This window comes from Kogia breviceps, chromosome 14 (genome assembly GCF_026419965.1).
Source record: "Kogia breviceps isolate mKogBre1 chromosome 14, mKogBre1 haplotype 1, whole genome shotgun sequence".
Lineage (NCBI taxonomy): Eukaryota > Metazoa > Chordata > Mammalia > Artiodactyla > Physeteridae > Kogia > Kogia breviceps.
In genome coordinates, this window is record NC_081323.1 from 16,664,085 (window position 1) to 16,688,750 (window position 24,666).

At 47.0% G+C, this 24,666-nt stretch overlaps 1 protein-coding gene across 26 annotated transcripts in view; it reads left to right on the forward strand.

The window, feature by feature from the left end:
- Positions 1-24,666, forward strand: part of PTPRT (protein tyrosine phosphatase receptor type T) — a 1,303,183-nt gene that overhangs the window by 227,751 nt on the left and 1,050,766 nt on the right. For 22 of the 26 annotated variants that reach the window (XM_067013218.1, XM_067013225.1, XM_067013219.1 and 19 more), the window contains exon 1: positions 5,011-5,134. The exons of 3 other annotated variants lie outside the window; for them this stretch is intronic. In XM_067013218.1, the coding sequence (XP_066869319.1) occupies positions 5,047-5,134 (88 nt within the window). In that variant the 5' untranslated portion in view covers positions 5,011-5,046. Of the gene's footprint in view, positions 1-4,958; positions 5,135-24,666 lie in introns of those variants that run through there. One more of the 26 variants, XM_067013236.1, reaches the window with a different exon arrangement.

The following is a 24,666-nucleotide window of genomic DNA, read 5'->3' on the forward strand; positions in this document are numbered from 1 at the left end:
CTGAAGGCTTTCAGGGAAAGATTTTTTTTTTTTTTTTTTTTTTTTTGCGGTATGCGGGCCTCTCACTGTTGTGGCCTCTCCCGTTGCGGAGCACAGGCTCCGGACGCACAGGCTCAGCGGCCATGGCTCACGGGCTTAGTTGCTCCGCGGCATGTGGGATCTTCCCGGACCAGTCTCCTGCATTGGCAGGCGGATTCTCAACCACTGCGCCACCAGGGAAGCCCCAGGGAAAGATTTTTAAAGACAGGGTAAGGGAGGGGGGTTGTGGGATGTGTGATAAGCTCATGGACATTCTTCTGATTGGCTGGTGGTGAGGTAATCAGGAGGCAACATCACCAGCCTTCTGGTTCCAACTGGTCTGGGGTCTGCAGGCTGGTGGGCAGCATACAGTTAACTTCTTCCACCTGGTGGAGGTTTCAGTATCTGTAAAACAGCTCAGAGGATACGGCTCAGAATATTATCTCTAGACCTTGAGGAAGAACTAAAAATCCTTGTCTTTGTTTAATGGCTAAACTATTATTATTTTGTCCTGCTTGACTGTTTTGCGTTCTTTCTGCATTTTCTCACTTCTCTGATTAAATGTACTCTTTGGAACTCAGGGAAGCCTAGGAGGCTACAGTTTTTCTACAGACAAGAGGTAGGCAGAGGACCTAGGTCAGGGACTGTTCTAGGAAGTGCCCATACGCTTTCTGTCAAGACATGCAAATATAAATAACTCAAATGCAACTTAAAAACCCTAAGTATTTTTCAAGTGTAACCTCATGACCCAACCATTTTGTTCTATAAAAACATGCATTATCCAATAATATTACTGCATCCAAAAGCAGGACTTTAGGAAGGAACCCTTTTCAGGTGGTGGTGTTACTGAGCCCAAGCTCGTACTGCTTGTTGCAGGACAGGTCAATAAATGAAGAGACGAGTGGTTGGGCAAGGAATAGCGACTTTATCCAGAAAGCCAGCAGACTGAGAAGATGGTGGACTAGTGTCCCAAGGAACCATCTTACCCCAGTTAGAATTCAGGCTTCTTTCATACTAAAAGGGGAGGGGGTAAAATAGATATTTCCTGGTTCTGGTCAGACTGGGGGGAAGGAAGGCATGTGTTGTCTTCCTTCCTTCAGCCATTCACAGGTGGACCTACTCAGGATGTCTCCTGTGAGCTAAGCAAAGGTATTTCAGCTTAATGCTCATTACCTGGAAGGCAGGATTCCCAGAGATGGGCCATTATGTATAATTTAAGCTTATAGGCAACATCCCTTTAGTGATTAACTTGTAATAGAATACAAAGGTTCTTCCCTATTACAGTAGTTTTCTGACCCCTGCTTGAGAGCAGCACTGTCTAATAGAACTTTCTGCAAAAGTAGCCATAGGCAGTACACAGATGAATAAGCATGGCTGTGTTCCAATAAAACTTTATTTAAAAAAACAGGCAGTGGGCCAGATTTGGCCCATAGGCTGTAGTTTGAGCAGTGCTAATAGAATTTTCTGTGTTAATGGAAATGGTCTATATCTGTACTGTCCAATATGACAGCCACTAACCATGTGTAGCTCCTGAGCACTTGAAGTGCGGTTGGTACGACTAAAGACTGCATTTCTAAATTTTATATTTAAACGGCTAAAGGTGCCCTGCACAAGAGCAAGGAGAGAGAAGGCTCCAGTGGAGGGCCACTCCTCGGCTGCCTCCCTACACAGGGTGCTGCCTCTTTGAGCCTCAGTTTCCTTGTGTATAAGACGGGGATAAAACAGTAGCTATATCACTGGGCTTTCCCCAGGGGTAAGTGAAGCATCTTGGCCCAAGCTGTCTTCCCCTGGTCCTTTGCCCCCCACTGGAGAACTGTCATCACTGGGAGCAGGGGAGGGGCTGGGGAGATGGGAGATCACCACTGGGATCTTTACCTCCCTTCTTTTTGTCCAGTCTTTCCCACGAGACTGTAAGCTCCATGAAGGCAAAGACCAAGTCTGCTGTTCAAGCTGCAAACCCACAGCCCTGCCATCCCTGGCACATGGCAGCCAGCCAGCTCACTTGTTGAAAGAATGCCCATGTTTCAGGCTTCCCCTCAAACTGTGCTCAGATTAAGTGATCTGCAGCTAAAGTGTCTGAACACTCCTGTCTTGGCCCCCACCAGAGCCGAAAGGGAAGCCGCTGTGCAGACAGGGACACTGAGGCTGAGAGAGGTCTTCCCAAAAGTCCCACGGGGTTAAGGGCAGAGTCATCCCAAGGATAAGGAGCTACCTTCTTGAGTGGAATTGAAAGGGGCTGGGGGCCTTTCCGGCCATCACAAACCCCACCCGAGGCCCTGGCTTCCTTGCTTCAGCACTGACACCGAACCCAGCCCTGAGCCAGGAGTGAACATGTGGTCAAGTTCCCCCAGCTCCCCAGGCTGATGGGGGGCAGGTGGGAAAGCAGCCCCTCCTTTCTAATCAGCACTGAAGTCCCAGTGAAGGAGGGTGGGAGATGATGCTGTCACTCTCCATGAAGCCCCTCCCTTGAGAAGCCAGGCATCTGTGGCCCTGAGCCAGCCCTCCCCCTCCCCCTCCCCCATCAGCCTCCCATCACCCAGCAGCCCTGTGTTAAGTGTCCAGGTGCCCTTTGAGAACTCAGGCTTGTAGAAAAGACCCAGGGGACAAACCACATTCCCCCCAGTGTGAAAAGCATCCCTACAGCAGCTGTCCCAGGGGGCCTTGGCAACAGGCACAGTGCAGGAAGTGCCTCTCTGCCAAAGTTTCACAGAGAAGCCTTAAGGACCAGCATGGGCTAACTGGGGAGATGATGCAGGGAAGGGCCTTCCAGGCAGAGGGAACGGCAGGTGCAAAAGCACGGTGCTATGACCGGAGTCAGAGTCCTACTGGGCAGCAGGTTAGGCTCCTGAAGGAACAGAGGGGTCAGTTTCCAGGTGGAGGGCGGCTGGGAAAGCACAGAGGGCCATGGCTCGGCCTGGGCAGGCACAGGCTGGTGTTGAGGGCAGGCACTGGTCCTGCTCCACCAGCTTGGTTACCTTGCGAACAGAGCTTTTTCCTGGGGCCACGTGAACCTCATTCAGTGGGATTTTTTAAGGCAGTGATATAGCATCTCTAGAGTGTGGGTGTGGGAGGGCTTGTGCTCTGAGGACTCTATGAGAACTGCTATTTTATACTTTTCCAGAAAGTGTGAGACAGGGCATGATGAGGAGCCAAAGGGAACCAGGACAAGTTAGAAGCTCCTTAGTGGCTTAGAAACCTCCTGCTCCCCTGGGTCAGGCCCTGGGATCAGCCATGCCCAGAGTCACAGGTCATGGGCCTGGGTCAGGCCTCCCTAATACCTCCCCTGCCTGAGACAGGCCTCGGGTGACGGATGAAGAAGCCGAGCAGGGCACATGGTTAAGTGCCCTGTAGGTATTTGCAGAATTATTAACAAGCTCTGAGGCAGCTGGTAATAGGTCCCACTCCCAGGCCTCTCCCCAGACTTGCAGAATCCCACGCTCCCCGGGCAGGGGTCTGGGAAGCAGACCTAGGCTAGCCCAAGCCCTTCGCCTGTGAAGGTGGGGGGGCAGCTAGACAAGAGTTGGAAGAATTAGCCTGGGATTACAAGTGTAGCATGGAGGCAGTTAGTGGTCTCTATTCAAGGCGACCGTTCCACTCCATCTAGTGGAAACTGGGGGGCAGAAGAGGGAGACTCTGTGTTCTCTGCCAGGGTAACTCAATCCAGAGCCCCAGGCTCCCCAGTTTTGGAAACCCTAGCCATGCCCGGCTTTCATATTTCTCCCCAACAGTCTGTCCAGTCCAATCCTTGGAGTCCCAACAAGGATGAGAATGGGGCTGGGGTGGGGGGCTGGGGCTTGCTGAAACAGAAGGAGGGCTTTGGCCAGGTTCACAGAGTGTGACCCCCTTGAGCTTTGCCCAGAGGCCCCGCCCCTGGCTTTTACAGCCCAGGCCCCCAGCCAGGACCAAGTGGCACCTGGTCTCTTCCATGAGAGCCCCTGCTCCCAGGAGAGCAGAGTCCCAGCCTGTGGGCTGCAAAGGACAGCTCGGACTCTGATCTGTGGTTTTAGGCTTTCAGCCTCAACCAGGTCTTTGTTCAGACCGGGAAGAAAAAGGAAAAAGCTACAGGGATCTGTCTCCGGAGAAGGGGAAGGGGGAAGGCAGCAAGAGAGACTGGGATGCCTCATGCCCAGTCTTCACCCCCTCCCGTGTGGGGTGGTGACAAGGGAGAGATGTGGGTGAATGAGAGGGGTGCCTGTGAGGCTGATGCCGGGGTGGGGGTGGGGGGGTGGGGGTGGGAATTGCGGCGCGGTCATAGATGCACCCAGAAGAGTGTGTGTGTGTGTGTGTGTGTGTGTGTGTGTGTGTGTGCGCGCGCGCGCGCGCGCGCGCGTGCTGGAGGTGGGGTGACGACTCTTACATGAACTACTCATCGCAGGGCGTGCCCGAGACCCTCACCAGCGGACACCTGCTACAGTTGAGGGGAGATACCTCTCCCTTCCCCCCATTCACCTGGTCCCCCCTCCCGAGTCGAGACGGCCCCTCCTTCCCTCCTCTCGCATCCGTTCCCCCACTCACCTGTTCTCCCACGGCTTCTCTCTCTCTCCCTCCTCCCCCCACCGCCCCCTATACCTGCAGCCGGGCAGATGGTGCGCGGCGGCGCGGCCCGTGGGGAAGGGGCGAGGACCCCGCGGGGCGCGTGGCTGTACGAGCCAGCTGCCCCGAGCCGCCCGGCCCGGCGAGGGAGCGCTGGGTGCCCGCGTGGGCCAGGCGCGGGCGTGTGCGAGGCGCGGGCGTGCGCGCGAGGGTGTGTGCGCGGCCGAGGCGGAGCGTCGGGCGGGTGGGCGGCGGCGGCGGCGGCGGCGTTAGGACTCCGGGGACACCGCCCCCCGCCCCGCATCCCGCCCCCGCCCAGCCTCCCGCCTCATTTCGCGCTGCGCCGCGGCTTCGAGCGCAGCGGCGCCGGCTCCGCGAGCCCAGCGGCGCGCACCGCCTGCGGCCGCGCCGACGATGCGGGGCCGCCCCGCGCCCGCCCCAGTCCCGGCCCCGGCCCCGGCCCCCGCGGGAAGGGGCTGAGCCCCCGCCGCCCGGATGGCGAGCCTCGCCGCGCTCGTCCTCAGCCTGCTCCTGCGGCTGCAGCTACCGCCGCTGCCCGGCGCCCGGGCGCAGAGCGCCGCAGGTGAGTGCGCCCCCGGCCCCTTCTCCCTCCCCGGCGCGTCCGGGCGCCTGCCGCCGGGCCCCGGGAAGAGAAAGTTGTGCAGACTCGCGGGGTATGCGGGGGCCGGCTGGCCGGAGCTCGGGTCCCCGACTGCAGCCGCGGGCAGCCGTGTCCAGGCGCGCCCGGGCCAGCGTGCCCGGCCCCCGGCGTCCCTCGGCCGGCCGCGTTCGGCGAAGTGTTCCGCTTTACTTTCCTGCGGACCCCCCCGGCCTCGAGTAACTTTCCGCGGTTGTGGCGAATATTTCCGCTTGCCGCCTCCCACTTGTCGGAATCTGTCATTTGAGTGTTTGGGGCGGCGAGACGGGAAGCGGCATCGACGCCCGGGGTGGAGCGTCCTCTCCCCGGCAGCCTCCTGGGCAGCGCGCGCTTTTCGTGGGGAGGACCGGTCGCCAGCAGGCCGAGGCGCCAGGGCGGTGGCTTTTCTTGTCTCACGGGAGAGACAGGCGGCCCCAGACTTGCTCTAACCACGCTGCTTCCCTGAGCTTGTCCTTACGCCGCTGAAGGCGCCGTGGAGGTGTTGGTGTTAACGATCGAGACGGCGATCCCTCCGTCCTGCCCCGTGGTCCTTATCCGAAGCAAACGGGCGCCCCTGTTAAGGCGCTTCAGGTGGAGGGGCTTTGACCTGTGAGCGTATCTGCTCCAGAAAAGTTTGGGGGACTCGTATTTGGATTTGACCATGGGAAGGAGGCGAGCAGAGGTAGTTCCCCCTGTGTGTGTGTGTGTGGGGGGGGGCGTTTGCCCTGGCATGCTACTTATGGCAAATTGGCATGCACAGGAGGCCACCAGGATCCGGGATCTTACACATCCCCAAGGCCCACGGGAGGCAGCTTCCACTCCTGAGCCCCCAAAGAGTAGGCGGTGGGGGAAGGAGAGAAGGGAGAAAGGGGAGCAGGTATGCTTCCAAGTTCAGAATCACCTTGCAGTTTCCAATTAGCTCAGGTGTGACCACGCTGAGGGGAGATTGCTGGGATCACAGGGGCAGGCTGAGATGAGCTAGTGGGACTTAGGAAGAGATTCGTTTTGGATTGATGAGTAACAGCTGTGCCCATCTATTATCACGCTGAAAGAAAGAGAAGGGAAGAAAGAGAAAAACTGTGGGGGAGTGTAACCTCTTTAAACAGGCTGCTTCTGAGGTTAATAGCCGCTGGAGTGACATTCCACTGGAAATGCACTGGAGTCTTCCTTGCTCCAAAACGGGAACTGAATATGGGACTTCTGCGAAGGAACAACTTGTTTCGTGGCTGGGAAGTTAGGCGACTAGGACACTTCTTTTGAGGTGTGTGAATCTGATAGGTTGGTTTAGCAAGTAAGAGAAGAGGGACAGCCACACATTCTGAAGATGGTGCACAATTCCTGTTTTCCTCGTTTGGGGTCTGTGTTAGGTGTGCTAGGGCAGGGAAGGAGGAGGATGTTTGGGGGCAGTCCTGGGGACCAGGCATCATTTGTGACTTAAATTTTTACTATCCTCCAAGGCCTGCCAGGCCTGCCACCCATGAATATTACTCAGGTTTCCGCGGCAAGAACCAGTGTCAAAAATATTCCTCCACGGGTCTCAGCGTTCTTGGGTGGCGTGCGGTAAAACCGTACGGGCTTGGGAAGCTGCCCGATGCTAAAAGCAAGCCGGCTCCGGATGCTCCCGCCAGGTGGCGCTCGCCCACAACTGTTAAAATGCAAATCTAGTTGCTTTTATCTCCGGAATAGAACTTCTTTTCAATTTTTAAGTGAGTAATGTGTTTATTCAGCAGCCTTTTGTTAAAACATTTAGAGAAGTGTGAGGAGCAAGCACCTCTTCTTTGTTTGCCCTTCGGAACACAGGGGAAGGAGAAGCAATCCTGGAGTACAGTTTGGGAGGAAATTTAAGGCACCATGTTTCTTTTGATTCGACCTGAGCTGCTGAGTGGCTTCTGCAAACCTACTCTAGTGTATTCTTAGCAAGTGGCTGCGTTTGTTCCAGGGGCTTCTTAAACGAGGGGGGGGGGGAGATTAACTTGTGTTGGAGATATGATGCATTCTAAGCCTCACTCATTTGTAAAAATGGGGATTTTCTGTATGTATCTATTCTCTCCTTTCTGGTTTAATGCTAACTAGAAGACTTAAGTTAATTATTTTTTCCAGGTTTCTAACATCTGCACTTGTAGATGCAGGAATGCTGCAAATGCTGACTTTAAAAACTGGACTTATCTTCTTACTTTATTTATAAATGCAGACGTTAACCCAAATCTAAATATGACTGTAGTTTGATTTCTTTGAAAGAATCTGATTTAAAACTTTTGGCAAGTTTGGGTAAATAATACGTTTAAAAACTCAGTGGTGTGTTCTCCATATTCTTTTAATCTGAAAATTCTCAGTTCGAAAGCAATTTCAGTTTGTAAGCTTACATCCAGTACACAGTTGGGGTAATATATTTTGCTGTAATGTGTGGGTCACAGTGTCCAAAAGTCAGTGGTGAAAGCTTGTCATCAAAAGGCAATTTCCTTCTTCCTTCTTGTGAGATGTGTTTCATGAGCCAGGATTATTTTTGTAAGCAATGATGGCAAAAAAAAACCCCCAACACATTTAAAATCAGCCTCTGAAAAGTGTGGCAAAAACATGATTTGGGATGAGGAAAGAAGGAAACAGTTAAACAAATGGATAAGGGGATAATTCGTTTATTTACTGCTGGGTTTCAGCATCCGTACATTGAGAGCAAAAATGGATCTGAGAGGGACTGACTTGCCGTCGCAATTGTTAGTGATGTAGTCATTTAACTCGATAATCATTGCCACATACCTCTGGGGAACTGTTAGCAGTACAGTCACATTTTACTTTCTCTCCTGGATTGCTTGATTTGTTTCCTAATAAAAGAACCATTAATGTGCAAATCTGGCTAGGATTCTGTTTCAGCAACAATCGCAAACATGTTCATAGTGAAACCAGACCACCGTCTTGGGTTATAACCCACTGCCTTCCTCCTCTCCTTTTCTTCTTGCTTAGCTCCTGCAGGCTCCAGGCTGCCAGCTGAGACGGCATCCTCTGTAGTAGTGTAACTGTCACCTTTCAGAGCCACAATCACAGGACATTACATCATTATTTTTTTGAGCACGGGATACTCCCATGACTCTCTGGCAGCGTGTTGCTGTGGAAACAAGAGCAAGGCCACGTAGGCAGTGGGTCCTTGATACACAGTTATTGATGATGAGGAAGAGATGGTAGAGTCTCATGGCACCTGTAGTGGGGGATGGGGGAGTTTAACTCGGGAGGCAGCCTGATTGAGCAAGAAAGAGTATGAGCTTTGGAGTCTGAAGTCCTCAGTTTGAATACCGCCCCTGCCTCTTTCCAGCTGTGTCAGCCTGGGCAAGTCATTTACTTCTCTAATCTCCAGCTTCTCATTTGTCAGGTGAGAACGATGATAGCCGCCTCACTGGATTTTGTAAAGACTAGATAAGATGATGCACGAAGAGTGAGCGCATTGTACTACTTTGTCCTGAAGGGGAGCCTTTTCTCATACTTGCCCTGGCATTGATGCATGTACACAGGCCGAGGGGGCACTGACGTTAAGCTCAGTGATGAATTGAAAATTAGATGGCTGGGTTTTGGTGATGATTTTTAGCGTTTCTCTTTTTCTTCTTTAAGGAGGCTTGATTCTCTGCAGCCACTTTTAGAAAGAGATTTGGAGTGAAACAGGTGATACTCATACATTTGGCCATTCAAAGGTTTAGATAGTCGTGTTTAGTTCCAAGCATGTTTTACCTTGTAAATGAGAACGGATGGAAAACAGAGTGGTCGCACATTGTAACCGGACGGTGTTCACCTACGTCTTCCCTCCCCTCCTACCACCCTCCTCACACTGTCTTCCTTGCCTCCTGGCTTTTCCTCCTGCTCTACTGCCATCTTTTACCTAACCTAGAAATCAAGTGCGTGGTGCCCTGGGGCCGTGAGGGGAAAGATGCTTTGTGCACTTGACAAATAAGCAAAGACTAAGTAAACGCATAGAGGGCTGGGGCGGTCCAATAAATAAAAAAGCTATGAGATTATTGAAAACAAACCATGCCTGACAGGTGTCATAGCATTTGCAGGCACATTACGGAACTGGGGCTAGGAGGCAGCACCATGTAGAGATTAGAAAGTAGTTGGAGTGTCTTGTGAAATCTTATAAAATGGATTCAAATTGGTTTGGAGAGGAAGAATGCTGTGGGTCTTCTGTGGATGAAGAGCGATCAGATGCAGCCAGAGGGACAGAGGGGAGCCCTAGTGTTGTGTGTAGGTGGGACAGGGTGACCAGAGGGGCTGATGAGATCCCGCAATGGATGTGGTCTTGCTGGACACCCTTCTTTGCCTGGAAGAGGGAGCAATGACCGCGATCGTATTTATTTATGATCTATTGGTAAGAGTTGCAGGTTTTGGAAAAGATACAGAGGGATGCAGTGAGGCCGCGAGGTACAGATCCCAAGGGATCTGCCAGAAGTCAACTGTGAAAAGTGGGAATTAATGCGTCAAAAAGGCAGAGATGAGGAGCCATTGAGAAACAGTGATCCTCTGGCCTGTTTTATTTCAAAATGTCAGCATTGTTTCCCTTGGCACATCCTAGGTATTTACCCAGGTGAGGGCTGCTCAGAAACCCCACCAGATCCACCATCAGACTGATGGGTGACTAATAAATTGAAAGGAGTCTACAGTGTTACAGACAATTATTATTTTTTTTCACACTCTAGTCAAGCCGCTGAAGTACATCTGACACACACATTCACCGGTGCACAAGTGGAATAGATAGAAAGTCTTTCCAATTTCTTGAATATTCAGCTTACAATCTTCATTTGATGCTGGAGGGAATGAAAAATGGTGACGCCACTTTGGTAAGTGGTTTGGCAGTTTCCTTAAAAAGTGAAACGTACACGTGCCATAGGATACAGCCATTTCACTTCTAGGAATATACCCAACAGAGATGAAAACATATGTCGACACAGAGACACATACGTGAATGTTCCTAGCAGTGTTCTTCATGGTTGCCAAAAGCTGGGAAGAATCCAAATGTCCATCAACTGGTGAATCCATCCAGTGGAATAGTACTAGCAATAGAAAGGAATGAACTATTGATAATATGCTACAGCATGGATGAACCTCAAAAAACGTTACACTAAGCAAAAGAAGCCAGTTACAAAAGATTACATATTGTATGAAATATTCAGAAAAGACAAATCTCTGGAGACAGAAGGCAGAACAGTAGTTGCCTGGGGCTGGGCATGGGAGCAGGTATTTGTAGCAAGTGGGCATGAGAGAACATTTTGGAGTGATGGAAAGATTTGAAAACTGGCAGGTGGTGATGATTGAGTGACTCTCTAAATCCCAGCTCCCGGCTTGTGATATGAACTTGGTTAAGTTACTTCACTGTTCTGAACCTTGATCTCTGCATCTGTAAAGGGGGCACACCTGTGCCCTGGTGCTGCAAGAGCCAGAGGTAACTCCTGTAAATTGTCAAGCTTGGTTCCTGGCACAAAACAGGCACCCACTAAGGCATCGCTCTTAATTGTGCCTTACCGGTCTCCAAAATAGTTTGTTGCATTCATTATTTGCAAGGCGTTATTTTTGGTTTGTCCTTCCACCCCTCTTGTAGGCTCTTTAGACTGAATTAAATCAATGAGCTAATGTTTCTTCCCTCTCATCAGTTTGGCAAAAATGAAAAAGTTTAAGACTATCAGGTTTTGATAAGGATCTGAGCAATTAGGTGGCTTTGTTCACTGTTGAGTAGTGACTATTGAAACAGCTTTTTTGAGTGCTCATTTGTCAATGTCTATTAAAATTGAAGATGCAAATGCTTTGTGCCTGGAGTGTTTTGGTAGGCTTTGGAATGCAGGGGGGTGGGGAGGGAATAGACCGTTCATTCATTTTCTTTCTCATTAAGCCAAGGGTGTAGAAATTTAACAGAAGGGTGGAAGCCCCCTTGCTTGGGAGCAGATACAACATGCTTTTGGCCCCTCAGTTTCCTAACGGGATGAACAACTTTCAGGGGTGAGGAAACAGCTCTTGTTTTTCTGCCTTTTGTGAGGGCTTCCATCAACGCCCTGGAAGAAAGTGCCCCCGGCAGTTCATGTGCTGCTCTAAGATGTTTATTAACCTCAAACATTCTGGACATCATGACACTTGTCCTCTTCCAGGGGAGGACGCAGTGCTGTCTCCCACGTTCCTAGCTCCCGTTTCCCAAGACCCTGGAAAGCCTGTTCCTCTCGGATCACCTAGACTTAACTTTACTTCCCTTTTATCCCAGTGGTTCTGAAACTGATCATGAGATGACAAACCCATTTCTCTTGATCCTCCTGTAATTCATAGTGGGTGGTTATTAATCTTTTAAGGGTCCTGTATTTGTCTCTTTGGAACCAAGCATGAATTCATGAACTCATATCAGCAAGGAGAACTTTTTAAAGCCTGCTTAAAGTTTAATCCTCATGAATGGGGTGGCTTTGAATGGCCTGTACTTGCTGTTATGGATTATAATTATGACTTTTTTTTTTTTTTTTTTTTTTTTTGTGGTATGCGGGCCTCTCACTGTCGCGGCCTCTCCCGTTGCGGAGCACAGGCTCCGGATGCGCAGGCTCAGCGGCCATGGCTCATGGGCCCAGCCGCTCCGCGGCATGTGGGATCTTCCCGGACCGGGGCACGAACCCGCGTCCCCTGCATTGGCAGGCGGATTCTCAACCTCTGCGCCACCAGGGAAGCCCAATTATGACTTTTCTGCTGCTCAATTGATCACAGGTTAGTCATTGGGAGCCCCTTTAAACCAGATCCTTTTCCACCATTTTCAAACATCTTTGAGAGCATCCTGATTTTTCTGTGACAACAAGGAACTTCAGGCTTACCCCTAGGTTTTCTGTTCCAAACATGTAGTCAGTTATTTTTTTTTTTTTAAAAAGAGCCCAGAGGGAAGAGATATGGGGACATATGTATATGTATAACTGATTCACCTTGTTATGAAGCAGAAACTGACACACCGTAGTAAAGCAATTATACTCTAATAAAGATGTTTTAAAAAAAAAAAAAAGGAAGCCCAGATCCCTTTTTGTGGAGATATCAGAACCCGAGCTGCACATTGTGAGGTTTTATTTGAACACTGGAAGAGAATAAAACAGTGGCTCTCGGTAATGTTAGGGATAGAAAAAGATATTTTAAACAGCATGCCTTTATGACCATTTATCTCTTTGGTTTAAAGTTCATTTGAGCATGAGAACTTATTTGTTGTCTAATTAAAAATAAATTTGTCGTTGTCAAGGTATGTGCTTAAATGTGAGTATAGCCTCGAAGTTGGTGTCACTATTCCTTCTTAAGCATCTTGGAATTGGCCCCTAAGTGCACAGGTCCAGATGATTCTCACCCGTCAGTGTTTGTTGAGCACCAGCTTTCTAAAATGAAGAAAAAGAAACATATCCCAGTCTCATCCGAAGGCAACTTGGTGAGTTGTCTATTGCCGTGTAACAGGTTGTCCCCCGAAACTCAGTGGCTTTATTTTCTCACAACTTTTCCTTGAGTCAGGAATCTGAGTGACACAGCTGGGTTCTCTGGCTCTGGATCTCTGCAGTCAAGATACTGGCTGGGGCTGCAGTCAACTCGGCGCGAATGGGGAAGGGTCTGCTTCCAAGATCACTCACTTGGTTGTTGGAAGGATTCAGTTACTCATGGCTGTTGGATTGAGGGCCTCAGTTCCTCATGAGCTGGAGAGAGGCCAGCTGGGTTCCTTGCCAAGTGGGCCCTCCATCACAGCGTGGTTCCTGACTTCACCAGAGTGAGCTATTGAGGGGGCAGGAGAGCGTATGAGCAAGCCGGAAGTCAATCTCTGTAACCTCATTTTGGAAATGACATCTCATCACTCTTGCCATCTTCAAGTAACGTCACTAGATCCCACTCACCCACAAGGGGAGGGAATCACACAAGGGCTTGACTACCAGGAAGCGGGGAGCTTTCATAACCACGTTAGGAGCTGCCAACCACAGGAACCTCAAATAAATGACACGCAGTATAGGAAACCTTGTATCTTGGGGAAAAAATATACAAACATCACTTTTAAAGTGTGTTCACATCTTTTCATTCTTTTTATTATTTTGGGCACCAGTATCAGTTCAGTGTCAAGATTTCACTCCTTAAAGGACTTTGAGTAGAGAGATTTATTGTCTCCTAATTGACTTAGCTTAAATCTTTTTTTTTTTAACATCTTTATTTGAGTATAACTGTTTTACAATAGTGTGTTAGTTTCTCCTTTACAACAAAGTGAATCAGTTATACATATACACATGTTCCCATAACTCTTCCCTCTTGTGTCACCCTCCCTCCCACCCCTCTAGGTGGTCACAAAGCACAGAGGTGAACTCCCTGTGCTATGCTGCAGCTTCCCACTAGCTATCTAATTTACATTTGGTAGTGTGTATATGTCCATGCCACTCTCTCACTTCGTCACAGGTTACCCTTCCCCCTCCCCATATCCTCAAGTCCATGCTCTAGTAGGTCTGTGTTTTATTCCCATCCTACCACTAATGTCTTCATGACATTTTTTTTTTTTTTTTTTTTTAGATTCCATATATATGTGTTAGCATATGGTATTTGTTTTTATCCTTCTGACTTACTTCACTCTGTATGACAGACTCCAGGTCTATCCACCTCATTACAAATAACTCAGTTTCATTTCTTTTTATGGCTGAGTAATATTCCATTGTATATATGTGCCACATCTTCTTTATCCATTCATCTGTTGATGGACACTTAGGTTGCTTCCATGTCCTGGCTATTGTAAATAGAGCTGCAATGGACATTTTGGTACATGACTCTTTTTGAATTATGGTTTTCTCAGGGTATATGCCCAGTAGTGGGATTGCTGGGTCATATGGTAGTTCTATTTGTAGTTTTTTAAGGAACCTCCATACTGTTCTCCATAGTGGCTGTATCATTTTACATTCCCACCAACAGTGCAAGAGGGTTCCCTTTTCTCCACACCCTCTCCAGCATTTATTGTTTCTAGAGTTTTTGATGATGGCCAATCTGGCCGGTGTGAGATGATATCTCATTGTAGTTTTGATTTGCATTTCTCTAATGATTAACGATGTTGAGCATTCTTTCATGTGTTTGTTGGCTATCTGTATATCTTCTTTGGAGAAATGTCTATTTAGTTCTTCTGCCCATTTTTGGATTGGGTTGTTTGTTTTTTTGTTATTGAGACTTAGCTTAAATCTTAAAGAAGTTAATTATGAAGGTCAGAAGGTAAAAAAATGAATTAATATGACGATTCATCAGAAAACTTTTCAAACTTTATCCTAAAAATTGAAGTACTGTGTTTTTATAAGACTGTAAAGTGTTCACACTAGTATGTAGGTTCCACAAGAACCATTTTAAAATAAACACTAGTAGTTTAGGGCTATAATAAAGTTTAGCTAAAATTGACTATTTTTATTGCATATAGATATCCCAGTTAAAAAATTTAGTACTTAATATTTTAGACCTTTTTGACCCATGTCTAGAGAGTTTTTTTATTTTCACATAAGACTAAAATTGATAATTTATTAAGTTACAGTGATTGAAAGTTTAATGTAAATATACAGATTATTATATGGATCAAAACATGTCCTGCATGTACATTTAGTTCTGATTGCTGAGGCAGTAGTACAGTCATTACAGAAGAACTTCAATCACGGTGTTTTTTTTTAGGTGACTCTGTTTGGGGCCCATGAGATCTTCCAGGAAGGATGGTTTTGTAAAAATCCAGATGGGCTGACCAGACACTGGAGTTCCTGATGGGGATGTGCTCCAGGAATTTACCTGTTACTCAGGTTACCTATGTGCTTGGTGGTGGTTCCAGAGGTCCCCATTGTGCTCTCCTAGGCAGTTGTAAGTAGGCGGGAGGGTCACCAGTTTATGATGGTCCCAACCACAAGCTCTTTTGGATTCATCTCTGTAAGGTGACCTTGAGGAAGGAGGAAACCAAGACACCTTGAGTTTGCCCATTATAGGCCTTGGGGAAATGCTTGTCTGGGTTCCACTTTCAGGGGCTTGGACTTTTGAGCAATTTCTCATTTATTCATTGTCATCTTCAGTCCTGCTGAGTCAGGCTGGGCAAGGTTGGGTGCCAGGCACCCCTCCTGCTATGAGGGAGGTGAGGGCATAATTGTGGCTTAAAGGGCTTAATTGTGGCTCTGTGGAACCTGCACAGCTGTACATGCAGGACTGGGTCAAGGACTGGGTCATTCTGCTCCAGTGAATCAGCTTTGAGTTCAAAGCTATTTCCATGTTCAGTCTCTCTCCTATTTCCAGAACCAGAGCTCCTGATATTTTTAACTATTATTTTTCTTTCTTCTGCCAAATATTTTCTGTTTACCATCTCTGCACCTGTTACATTATCTTTTTACTTTTTGTTATAGGAAATGTGTGCACTGGGTTGGGGGAATGGTTTTCAGCTCAGAAACTTTGGAAACTAAGACTTTAAGCAAGATTCTAACCTGTCTCAAACCAGGGCTGGGGAGGGATGGGGTGGGCTGGGAGGAATGATCAGTTATATTCAGAAGCCAGGAGCATGGCCAGCCTCTTCCTTGTATCTCAGCTGGCTCCAGTTTAGGATGGTACCCTTCCTCTAAACACATTGTTTGGAACAAAGCAGAGGGCAGCTCTCTAACACTCGGGTTGCATCGTCTTGAGGCCCTTTAAATTGGATTTATGGAGGCACTGTGGAATCTCCTGGAGAAGAGGAAACTTGTAGTTTCCAACTGTTGAGATGCTCGGTTCAAACATGCAGACACCTTAACTGAACCCAAGTACCGTACCACTCTTGCTTTAAACAGAAGTTTAAAAAACTTTCTTGGAGGGGTGTACTTATCAATGCAAAATTTTCCCTTTCAATTAAATCTTTAAAGTTTTCTGTACAGAGGATGTGTATTCCAAGTATAGCATTATTTCTGGGACTTGACCCCCTGAACACGATTTTTGGTGGAGGAGTCACCTGAACAAATCCCAGAGTTCCAAGGTCACTACTGTGGGTAAAGATGTACACATATTTTATTTATTTTTATTTTTTTAATATTTAACTGTAATTTCCTTTTTTAAAAACATCTTTATTGGAGTATAATTGCTTTACAGTGGTGTGTTAGTTTCTGCTTTAGAACAAAGTGAATCAGCAATGTATCCCATATCTCCTCCCTCTTGCGTCTCCCTCCCACCCCCCCATCCCACCCCTCTAGGTGGTCACGAAGCCCCGAGCTGATCTCCCTGTGCTATGTACTCATTTTAAGATAGATTTTCTTAGTTTAACTTGGGACCGCTCTCCTTATTGGTCGCAATTTTAGTGAAGGTTGATGAAGTCAGAACTCCCTTACCTTTATTATCTTTACATCTTTTTGCACATAAAATGTTCAGCATATATTTAAATTCACTTGTATGCAGAAGCACATTGTAATTGCTTTTACCTGAGAATTGACTTAACAATTCTTAATTCCATTCTCATTTCCTCCTACCTCCCAAACCTCAGCAGCTATCGTTTGTCATTGGAAAGTTGCTGACCACCCGTTCCACCTGGAGCTCTAGGGGTCCTTGGTACCTCCCCTATTCTAGCCTACCTTTTCAGATGTCTAATTGGGGGCCATCCCTTTGTGATCTGTAGGTTTTGGCTCAAATCTGACATTTTGGGATCTCAACTCCCTTTGGAGAGTCTTAGTTCTAGCTAACATTTTGGCTCACATAGAAGATTCCAGGAATTATGCCTTGGGCTCATTGCCCTTGGCTGAGCCATCTTTTACTATATGCAAGGTCCAAATGGTATGAGGCAGAGGAACAGTGAAGGAATTCCACTTGGCTCAGAGCCTCTCACAGAAATTCTCACGTTTCAGCATGTTTTACTTATTGTTTCCTACTTTGGCATTCTGATCTCAGAGTAAAATCTGGCCATGGTAGTGAGCACAGCATGCCTGTCCCATTTCTGACACCAACGGCGTAATTAAAATGGATTACAGATGATCTGGCAGAGACCTTGTATGTGCTCCAAACTTTCATAAGTTCCTGATTTATTTAGCTAAAGATACAGGATATCGTGGAAGTGAGGTGACTACAGAGAGATGAAGCAGATGTGGTGTCTTGGCCTGACCTTTTGTGGCCTCTTGGTTCCCCTCATGGGGTGCATACTTGCTGGTGACATCTTCAGCACTGGCAGAATCCTGCTTATGCACAGAAGCAGCCCAGTTTTTGCTATGCCATTGCATAGCATCTTGGAAGATCCTATACTAAAAATATGAGCATTTATTAAGAGATACTTACGAATCTTTACAAATAGGTTCTTCTGGTTCATGAAGCAAACTCAGCATCTGCAAGGCCACATCCTTTCCTGTAGGAAGAAAAAAGAGCCAATTTTATGGATGTAACAATCGAATGTTGTATTAATAATCACACTATGTTTATGTTAGTATAAGAAGCAAAATGGTAGGCTACTCTTTGCAGAATAGGTATAGAGAGAAATGGAATTGAGATGGTAGATAAACGGCATTTGGGCTTTAATTTGTAATCTATTTCATTTGAAAAGGAGAATACATTTAAACTTTGTTAAAATTAGTTGATAATTCTTGATAGAGAAGAGCATAGGTGTTAATTATACTTCTCTTTGTAATATTTCTGCATTTCAATTATTTCCTTAAAAAGTGATACCCTTGCAATTTAAGATTTGTCGTAAATTACGGGGATTTTAAACATATGAACTGTTCCTCAATCATTCTTTCAAAACAAATTGAGGTCTTATTTTCTTTATGGAAAGCTACCTTTCAAAGTCTGTAATGCGGATTCCTATGGGGAATTATAAGACCCCTGCATCTGGTAGGAAGGAGCAAAGGAGAGAATTGTGTTACAAATGTAGGGAGGCACTTGAGCATGAGTGACTGGGGCCCCGATGGAGGGGCCTTCTTAGGCATCAGTGTCCATCTACCTCCTACACCTTCTCTCTTCTGGGGTCTCATGGAGAAATAACAGAGATTCTTCCATGGGGCAGCCTTTGGGTTTGCTTGAGGCCTTGGGTTTGCTTGAGGAGGGTACATTTGACACAGAAGAATAATGTTCCACAATCTTTTCAGTGTTTAGAGATGCTGTGAACCTAGGCACAGTTTTCCCATCTGTAAAATGAGCAGATGACTTTGGTGTTTCTTTCTTTTTTTTTTTTTTTTTGCGTTACGCGGGCCTCTCACTGTTGTGGCCTCTCCCGTTGCTCTGGATGCACAGGCTCACGGGCCCAGCCGCTCCGCGGCACGTGGGATCCTCCCGGACCGGGGCACGAACCCGTGTCCCCTGTATCGGCAGGCGGACTCTCAACCACTGCACCACCAGGGAAGCCCAACTTTGGTGTTTCTTAAGGGCTGGAGTTCTAGTCTCTGACTTTAGGCTTTTGATTGTTTCCCCCTGAAAATCAAATCATTTGACATCTTTGATAGGGGTTAAGATATGAAAAATCTACCCTTTCCCGATGAATCAGTTTTGTTATTTGACACCATCCATAGTGTGTTCAAAAGGAGTAAATTGTGAAATCCCCAGGTCTAGGAGATGAAACAAACGGAATCTGTTTCCAGGATTGTTCATTTCAAAGGGCGACTCCATTAGTCCAGATTAGAATATAACAAAGAATTTTCACTCTCCTGGGGGTGAAAATTTCTAAACCCAAGAGTATCCAGAGGAGCGGAGCATTTGGCTCATGTTGGAATGGAAAGCAGAAAATACAAGGAGATGACAAGTCATTTGGTGAAATGATGGATGATAGGGGAATAATAATGGGCAACCAGATTTAAAAGTTATGAAAATCACAGGTGCACCGGGGTGTGTCTGCAGAGCCTGAAGGATTCAAAGTGAACACCAGGGCAGTAAATACAAGAGAGGAAATGACTGCCAAATAGGGAACACTAACACTATTGAGTACTTTAAAAACTTAAAATGAGCCAGGCATTTTTCAAAGGCAAATTGTCACTTGTAGAGTCTTCATAACAGTCCTATGTTGTGGGTATTATCATAAAAAAAAAAACGAACAGAGTGGTTAAGCCCAAGGTCGCACAGCTAGTGAGTGGTAGAGCCAAGGCTTGAACCCGAGCAATTTGAGGCTGCAATCTGTGTTCTTAGCCACTGCTTCCTGCTCTCTGTCCGGTTTACTTTGTGCCACAGGCGCTGTGCTCAATTCATCCTTAGGGGAAAAGTGGAGGTCCCACTTGAGATTCCTGGGTGGAAAGGCTTTCTTCAGAATTTTCAATGAGAAAATTGCGGGGGAGCTCTAAGACTTCATTGAATTCTCATAACGATCTTATGAAGTAGGCACAGCAATCCCATATATCAGGTGAGAGAACTGGTTTTATGGAGGCTCAAGGGCTTGGCCACAGTCACACCTGAGCCGCCTCATTTCAGAGTCCAGGTCCTTAAACACGTAATGTTGAATGGTAGGAGACTTTTCCGAGTGGGGAGGAGGGGCTGTCTTCCTAAGAAAGAAGCCCCATCTTCTCCCCCAAATAAGTTTCAACCATCCCAGTATCAGAAGAGGGTAATTCATAGAGAGGACCCTCATTTGTCCTAGAACAAAAGTTGGGCCCTTAGATGCAGCTGATTTCACATTGGGGGCTCAGCAGCTGAAGGTGCCACACTCCCAGGAACTCAGATGGGATGAAGGGTTCATCCCTGACTATGGTCTTCGGACCTCTGGGTCTCCAGCAAACAGTTTAGGAAAACACTTTTCAGCTGGACATGGTTGATTGAATTCATTTAACCCACAAGATAGTCCCCCTGTGGATTTAATAAGAGAGGTGATTATTTGAGTTTTACAAATGAGCAGCTGAAGCCTAAGCCTTCAGGTGGGACTGCCTTTGAATTTGTAGGATGCACCATCCGCTGCTGAACGTCAGAGATTTTGCAGCAGGACTTTGGTTCTGAAATATAAGGGCCTGTGTAATTTTATCTCTAATTTTCCAAAGGCGCTAAATACCTCCCCGTTGACTTTTTCATTGTGTGCCCTACAATAAAGAATGTGTAAATCCCTTCTCAATTTCTGCTCTTGTGACTGCAGTTTTTTTTTTTTTTTTTTTTTTTTTGCGGTATGTGGGCCTCTCACTGTTGTGGCCTCTCCCATTGCGGAGCACAGGCTGTGGACGCGCAGGCCCAGCGGCCACGGCTCACGGGCCCAGCCGCTCCGCGGCATGTGGGATCTTCCCGGACCAGGGCACGAACCCGTGTCTCCTGCATCGGCAGGCGGACTCTCAACCACTGCGCCACCAGGGAAGCCCGTGACTGCAGTTTTTGAGCTTGGTTCCTGATGTGACCTTTTGGTAGTTCTTGGCTGTTTTTTCTTGTGGAATCAGGTCTGGGGCAGGTGGACCCATCTGCTCTGACATGAAGGAAAGCATAGTGATTAAAAGTGCAGGCTCTGATCTCAGACTTTGTGGGCTCAGTGCTGTGCTACTTACAAGCTGTATGACCTTGAACAAGTTATTTGAGCCCTTTGAGCCTCAGTTTTATCATCTGTGAAATGAGGCTAATCATAGTAACTTGCCTGTAGGGTAGTTTAAGAAATCAATGAGGTGATGTATGTAAAATGCTTAGCCTGGGGCCAGGCTCACGGAAATTGCTCAATAAAGGCTCGTTGTTCTTGGTGGTGATGCTGTTGCTGGAGAGTACTGCTGGAACTCAGTGGGGTCACAGAACACATGGTGAGGGTGACCAGTTGTCCTGGTTTGTCCAGGACGGAAGTGTTTCCCAGCGTGTGGGACCTTCAGTAGTAAAACCAGGCAAACCAGGATGAGTTGATCCCTCCAATGCCCATCCCGGGCCACAAAGCTTTGTTCAGAGTGACCTCATTGCATATGCTGTGCAGGTTCCTGGAAGTTGCATGTACAATTCATATTTATGTAGCAAATAAAAAAAGATGATCTGATATTTGACCTGCATTTGATAGGTGTTACTGTAGGAAGAAATAGAATAGCTTTTGTCAGTTTCCAAAAATATCACCACTAGAGGAGGTGTCTGGGTTCTCCTGCTCTATCTCTCTGGATCCTGACAGAAAACAGAATTACACTCCAATGTGTTGTGACACTTTAATGAAAGGACTGTACATGGCTGGGGCTAAGGGAAACCACAAGGAGTGCTGAGACATCTAGAGACTAGGAACAGTGGGAGATAATTAGTACCCTTTAATTTGCAAAGGGGCAGGGGGAGGGAATTGTGTTAATGGAGCCCTTCTTTGTACTGCTCTGAGTTCCAGGAGGCATGAATCCTTTGCCCTCTGGTTCTAATTGTGTTTAGCAGATGGGGAGCCCTGGCAGGAGATTATAAGGCAGGAGGAGAAGGCTCGGGGTATTTATCCTCCTCCCTTCCTGCCTCACTGCTTTCTGGTATGGCTCTATTCCTCAATGGCAGTGCTTCTCAAAGTGTGGTCCCTGGACCAGCAGCCCCAGCATCACCTGGGAACTTTTTATAAGTGCAAATTTTGGGGACCCACCACAGACCTGCTAAATCATAAACTCTGGGGGTGGGTAATCTGTGTTCTAAGAAGCCCTCTAGGTGACTCTGGCACATGTGAAAATTTGAGAACCGCTGGTCTAGGGAGCAGAGATATACCATTAATTTCATGTGGGGCCTTTGGCCAATTAAGTCCATTCTCTGCTTTGGAGGACCGTTTCTGTCTCAGCCAAATGAGAGGGAGCTTTGCCATCTCTCTTCATAGCACTTGATCCTTAAATAGTCTTTTTTTTTTTTTTAAAATAAATAAATTTAGTTATTTTTGCCTGCGTTGGGTCTTTGTTGCCGCGCGCGGGCTTTCTCTAGTCGTGGCCAGCGGGGGGCTACTCTTCATTGTGGTGCGTGGGCTTCTCATTGTGGTGGCTTCTCTTGTTGCGGGGCACGGGCTCTAGGTGTGTGGCCTTCAGTAGCTGTGGCATGTGGGCTCAGTAGTTGTGGCTCTCAGGCTCTAGAGCGCAGGCTCAGTAGTTGTGGCGCACAGGCTTAGTTGCTCTGCGGCATGTGGGATCTTCCCGGACCAGGACTCGAACCCGTGTCCCCTGCATTGGCAGGCGGATTCTTAACCACTGCGCCACCAGGGAAGTCCTTAAATAGTCTTTTTATTTATTTATGTGTTTAATTTCTGACTCTTTTCTATTAGAATTAACACTCCATGAGGGTCAGGACTTTGTTCTGTTCACTGCTGATCCCCTGTGCCCAGCACAATTCCTATACATCTTACTCCATGTTGGTGAATGAATGGATAGGAAGTGATTTCTAAGATCACTTTTAGCAATTTTAGTTTTTTTTTTTTTTTTTTTTTTTTCGGTATTCGGGCCTCTCACTGTCGTGGCCTCTCCCATTGCGGAGCACAGGCTCCGGATGCGCAGGCGCAGCGGCCATGGCCCATGAGCCTAGTCGCTCCGCGGCACGTGGGATCTTCCCGGACCGGGGCACGAACCCGTGCCTCCTGCATCGGCAGGCGGACTCTCAACCACTGCGCCACCAGGGAAGCCCAGCAATTTTAGTTTTAATGTGAAGATCCTGTGTTCTGTCTTATATAATAATGGGTACTTTCTCCTAAATCTGTCAGTCTGACATCTCAACCTACAATTCCATTTTTTGTAAAAAAAGGAAAATAATAATCGATGAATTAAAGAAAGAATATTTAAAACACCCTCTGTGTGCCAGGGACCATGGCACATGCAGTATGTCACACATCCTTTTATTTGATCTTCATAAAGGCTCTGTGAATTGGATTACTTTATTTATTTATTTATTTTTGCGGTACGCGGGCTTCTCATTGTTGTGGCCTCTCCCATTGCGGAGCACAGGCTCCGGACGCGCAGGCTCAGCGGCCGTGGCTCACCAGCCCAGCCGCTCCGCGGCACGTGGGATCCTCCCAGACCGTGGCACGAACCCACGTCCCCTGCATCGGCAGGCGGACTCTCAAACACTGCGCCACCAGGGAAGCCCAATTGGATTACTTTAAAGGAATGCTATCTTAGTGAGGCTGTGTGACATACCGAAAGTCACATAGCTGTTTTTAAAAAATTTTATTGAAGTATAGTTGAATTACAATGTTGTGATTAATTTCTGCTGTACAGCAAAGTGACTCAGTTATACATATATATTCTTTTTCATATTCTCTTCCATTATAATTCATGACCCTGTGCTATACAGTAGGACCTTGTTGTTCACATAGCCATTAACTGGCCAAACCCAGCTTTCAATCAAGCTGTGTTCACTTCCAGGCCAGTATTGTTTCAATTTCAGAGCTGTGCAAGATTCAGAAAAATCTACTGAATTGCAAAGATTGATTACAAAAGAGTAGTTTGCTTTGAAATCTGTTTTGTCTTGGGTCATTCAACATGTTGGAGAGAGGACAGGCGCTGAAGTCAGAAAGACCTGAATTAAAATCCTGACTCTTGGCACTTACTGGCTGTGTGTCCTTGAGCCAGTTACTGTATCTCTCTGAGCCTAGCTTCACCCATCCGTCAGTAGGGAATAATTCTACCCTCCTGGCAGGGGGCGGTTACAACCATTTGAGATGATGAATATAAGATACCTGGCAAGTGATAATAGCAGTGGTGGTTTCTAAGAATTTTTTGAGAATTGGTAAATCATGTATGAATTGTAATAAGTCTCAGTTTCATCAGTGGATTTTAGAGTTTATTGTTCTTGATTAGGAAAAACTGATAATGTGACTTTAACTTGCAGCAATCTCTGGAGCTATTCCCATTCCCATCTGGGCTGGCTGTGGGCTCAGACTGCCTGGGATCCCTAATCATCTTGCTTACTTGTTGTATGTCCTTGGGCAAATTATTTATGTATTTATGTATTTATCCCAAAATGGGGAATGATAGTACCTATCTCATTATGCACGTTATGTGAAGTAACATATGTAAGGTGGTGAATAAATAGCGTGAAAATTATCATTGTTAAATGGGAATTTCTTCTGCATATCATATATGCCCATGGTCTTGTTAGTTTTGAATTTTAGACATGCAGATGCGTGTTTACGCACATAGGTAGGCATCAAGTAAGGTCCTACATAGAAACAGTAAATGGTAACTGTACACCAGGAGTTGTGTAAAAACTTTCTCCTCTGAAATTCTGCTATTTAGAAGCCTCACTTTCTAGTGCGATGTCAAGATTTTGGAAAGAAGCTGAAGAGTCTCTGGGCTACCCGGTAGATGTTAAACCCACACACAGCTCCTGTCCGTTCCCTAAGGGAGAGCCCCCAGACGCTTGTGTATGATTCCAGGCCCAGAGTTTGGAAGGAAGGAGACTGGCTGCTTCAGGGAGACATGCTTGCCGTGGTGGTTAATAAAAGGAGTGATGGCTTGATTGCTAGAGAGGAGCAGGAGAGCTATAAGCAACAGCAGTGAGATCTCAGTAAACTCAATAGCAAGTAGGCAGAGGACGCTCCCCTCCTCCGAAGGCCCCGAAGACTGCACCTTATTGCTTTGCTCAAGACGCTGTGGCAGTCATGGCAGTTATGATGTCAGGATACAAATTAAAACAAAAAAATTTTTTTTTTTTATTCC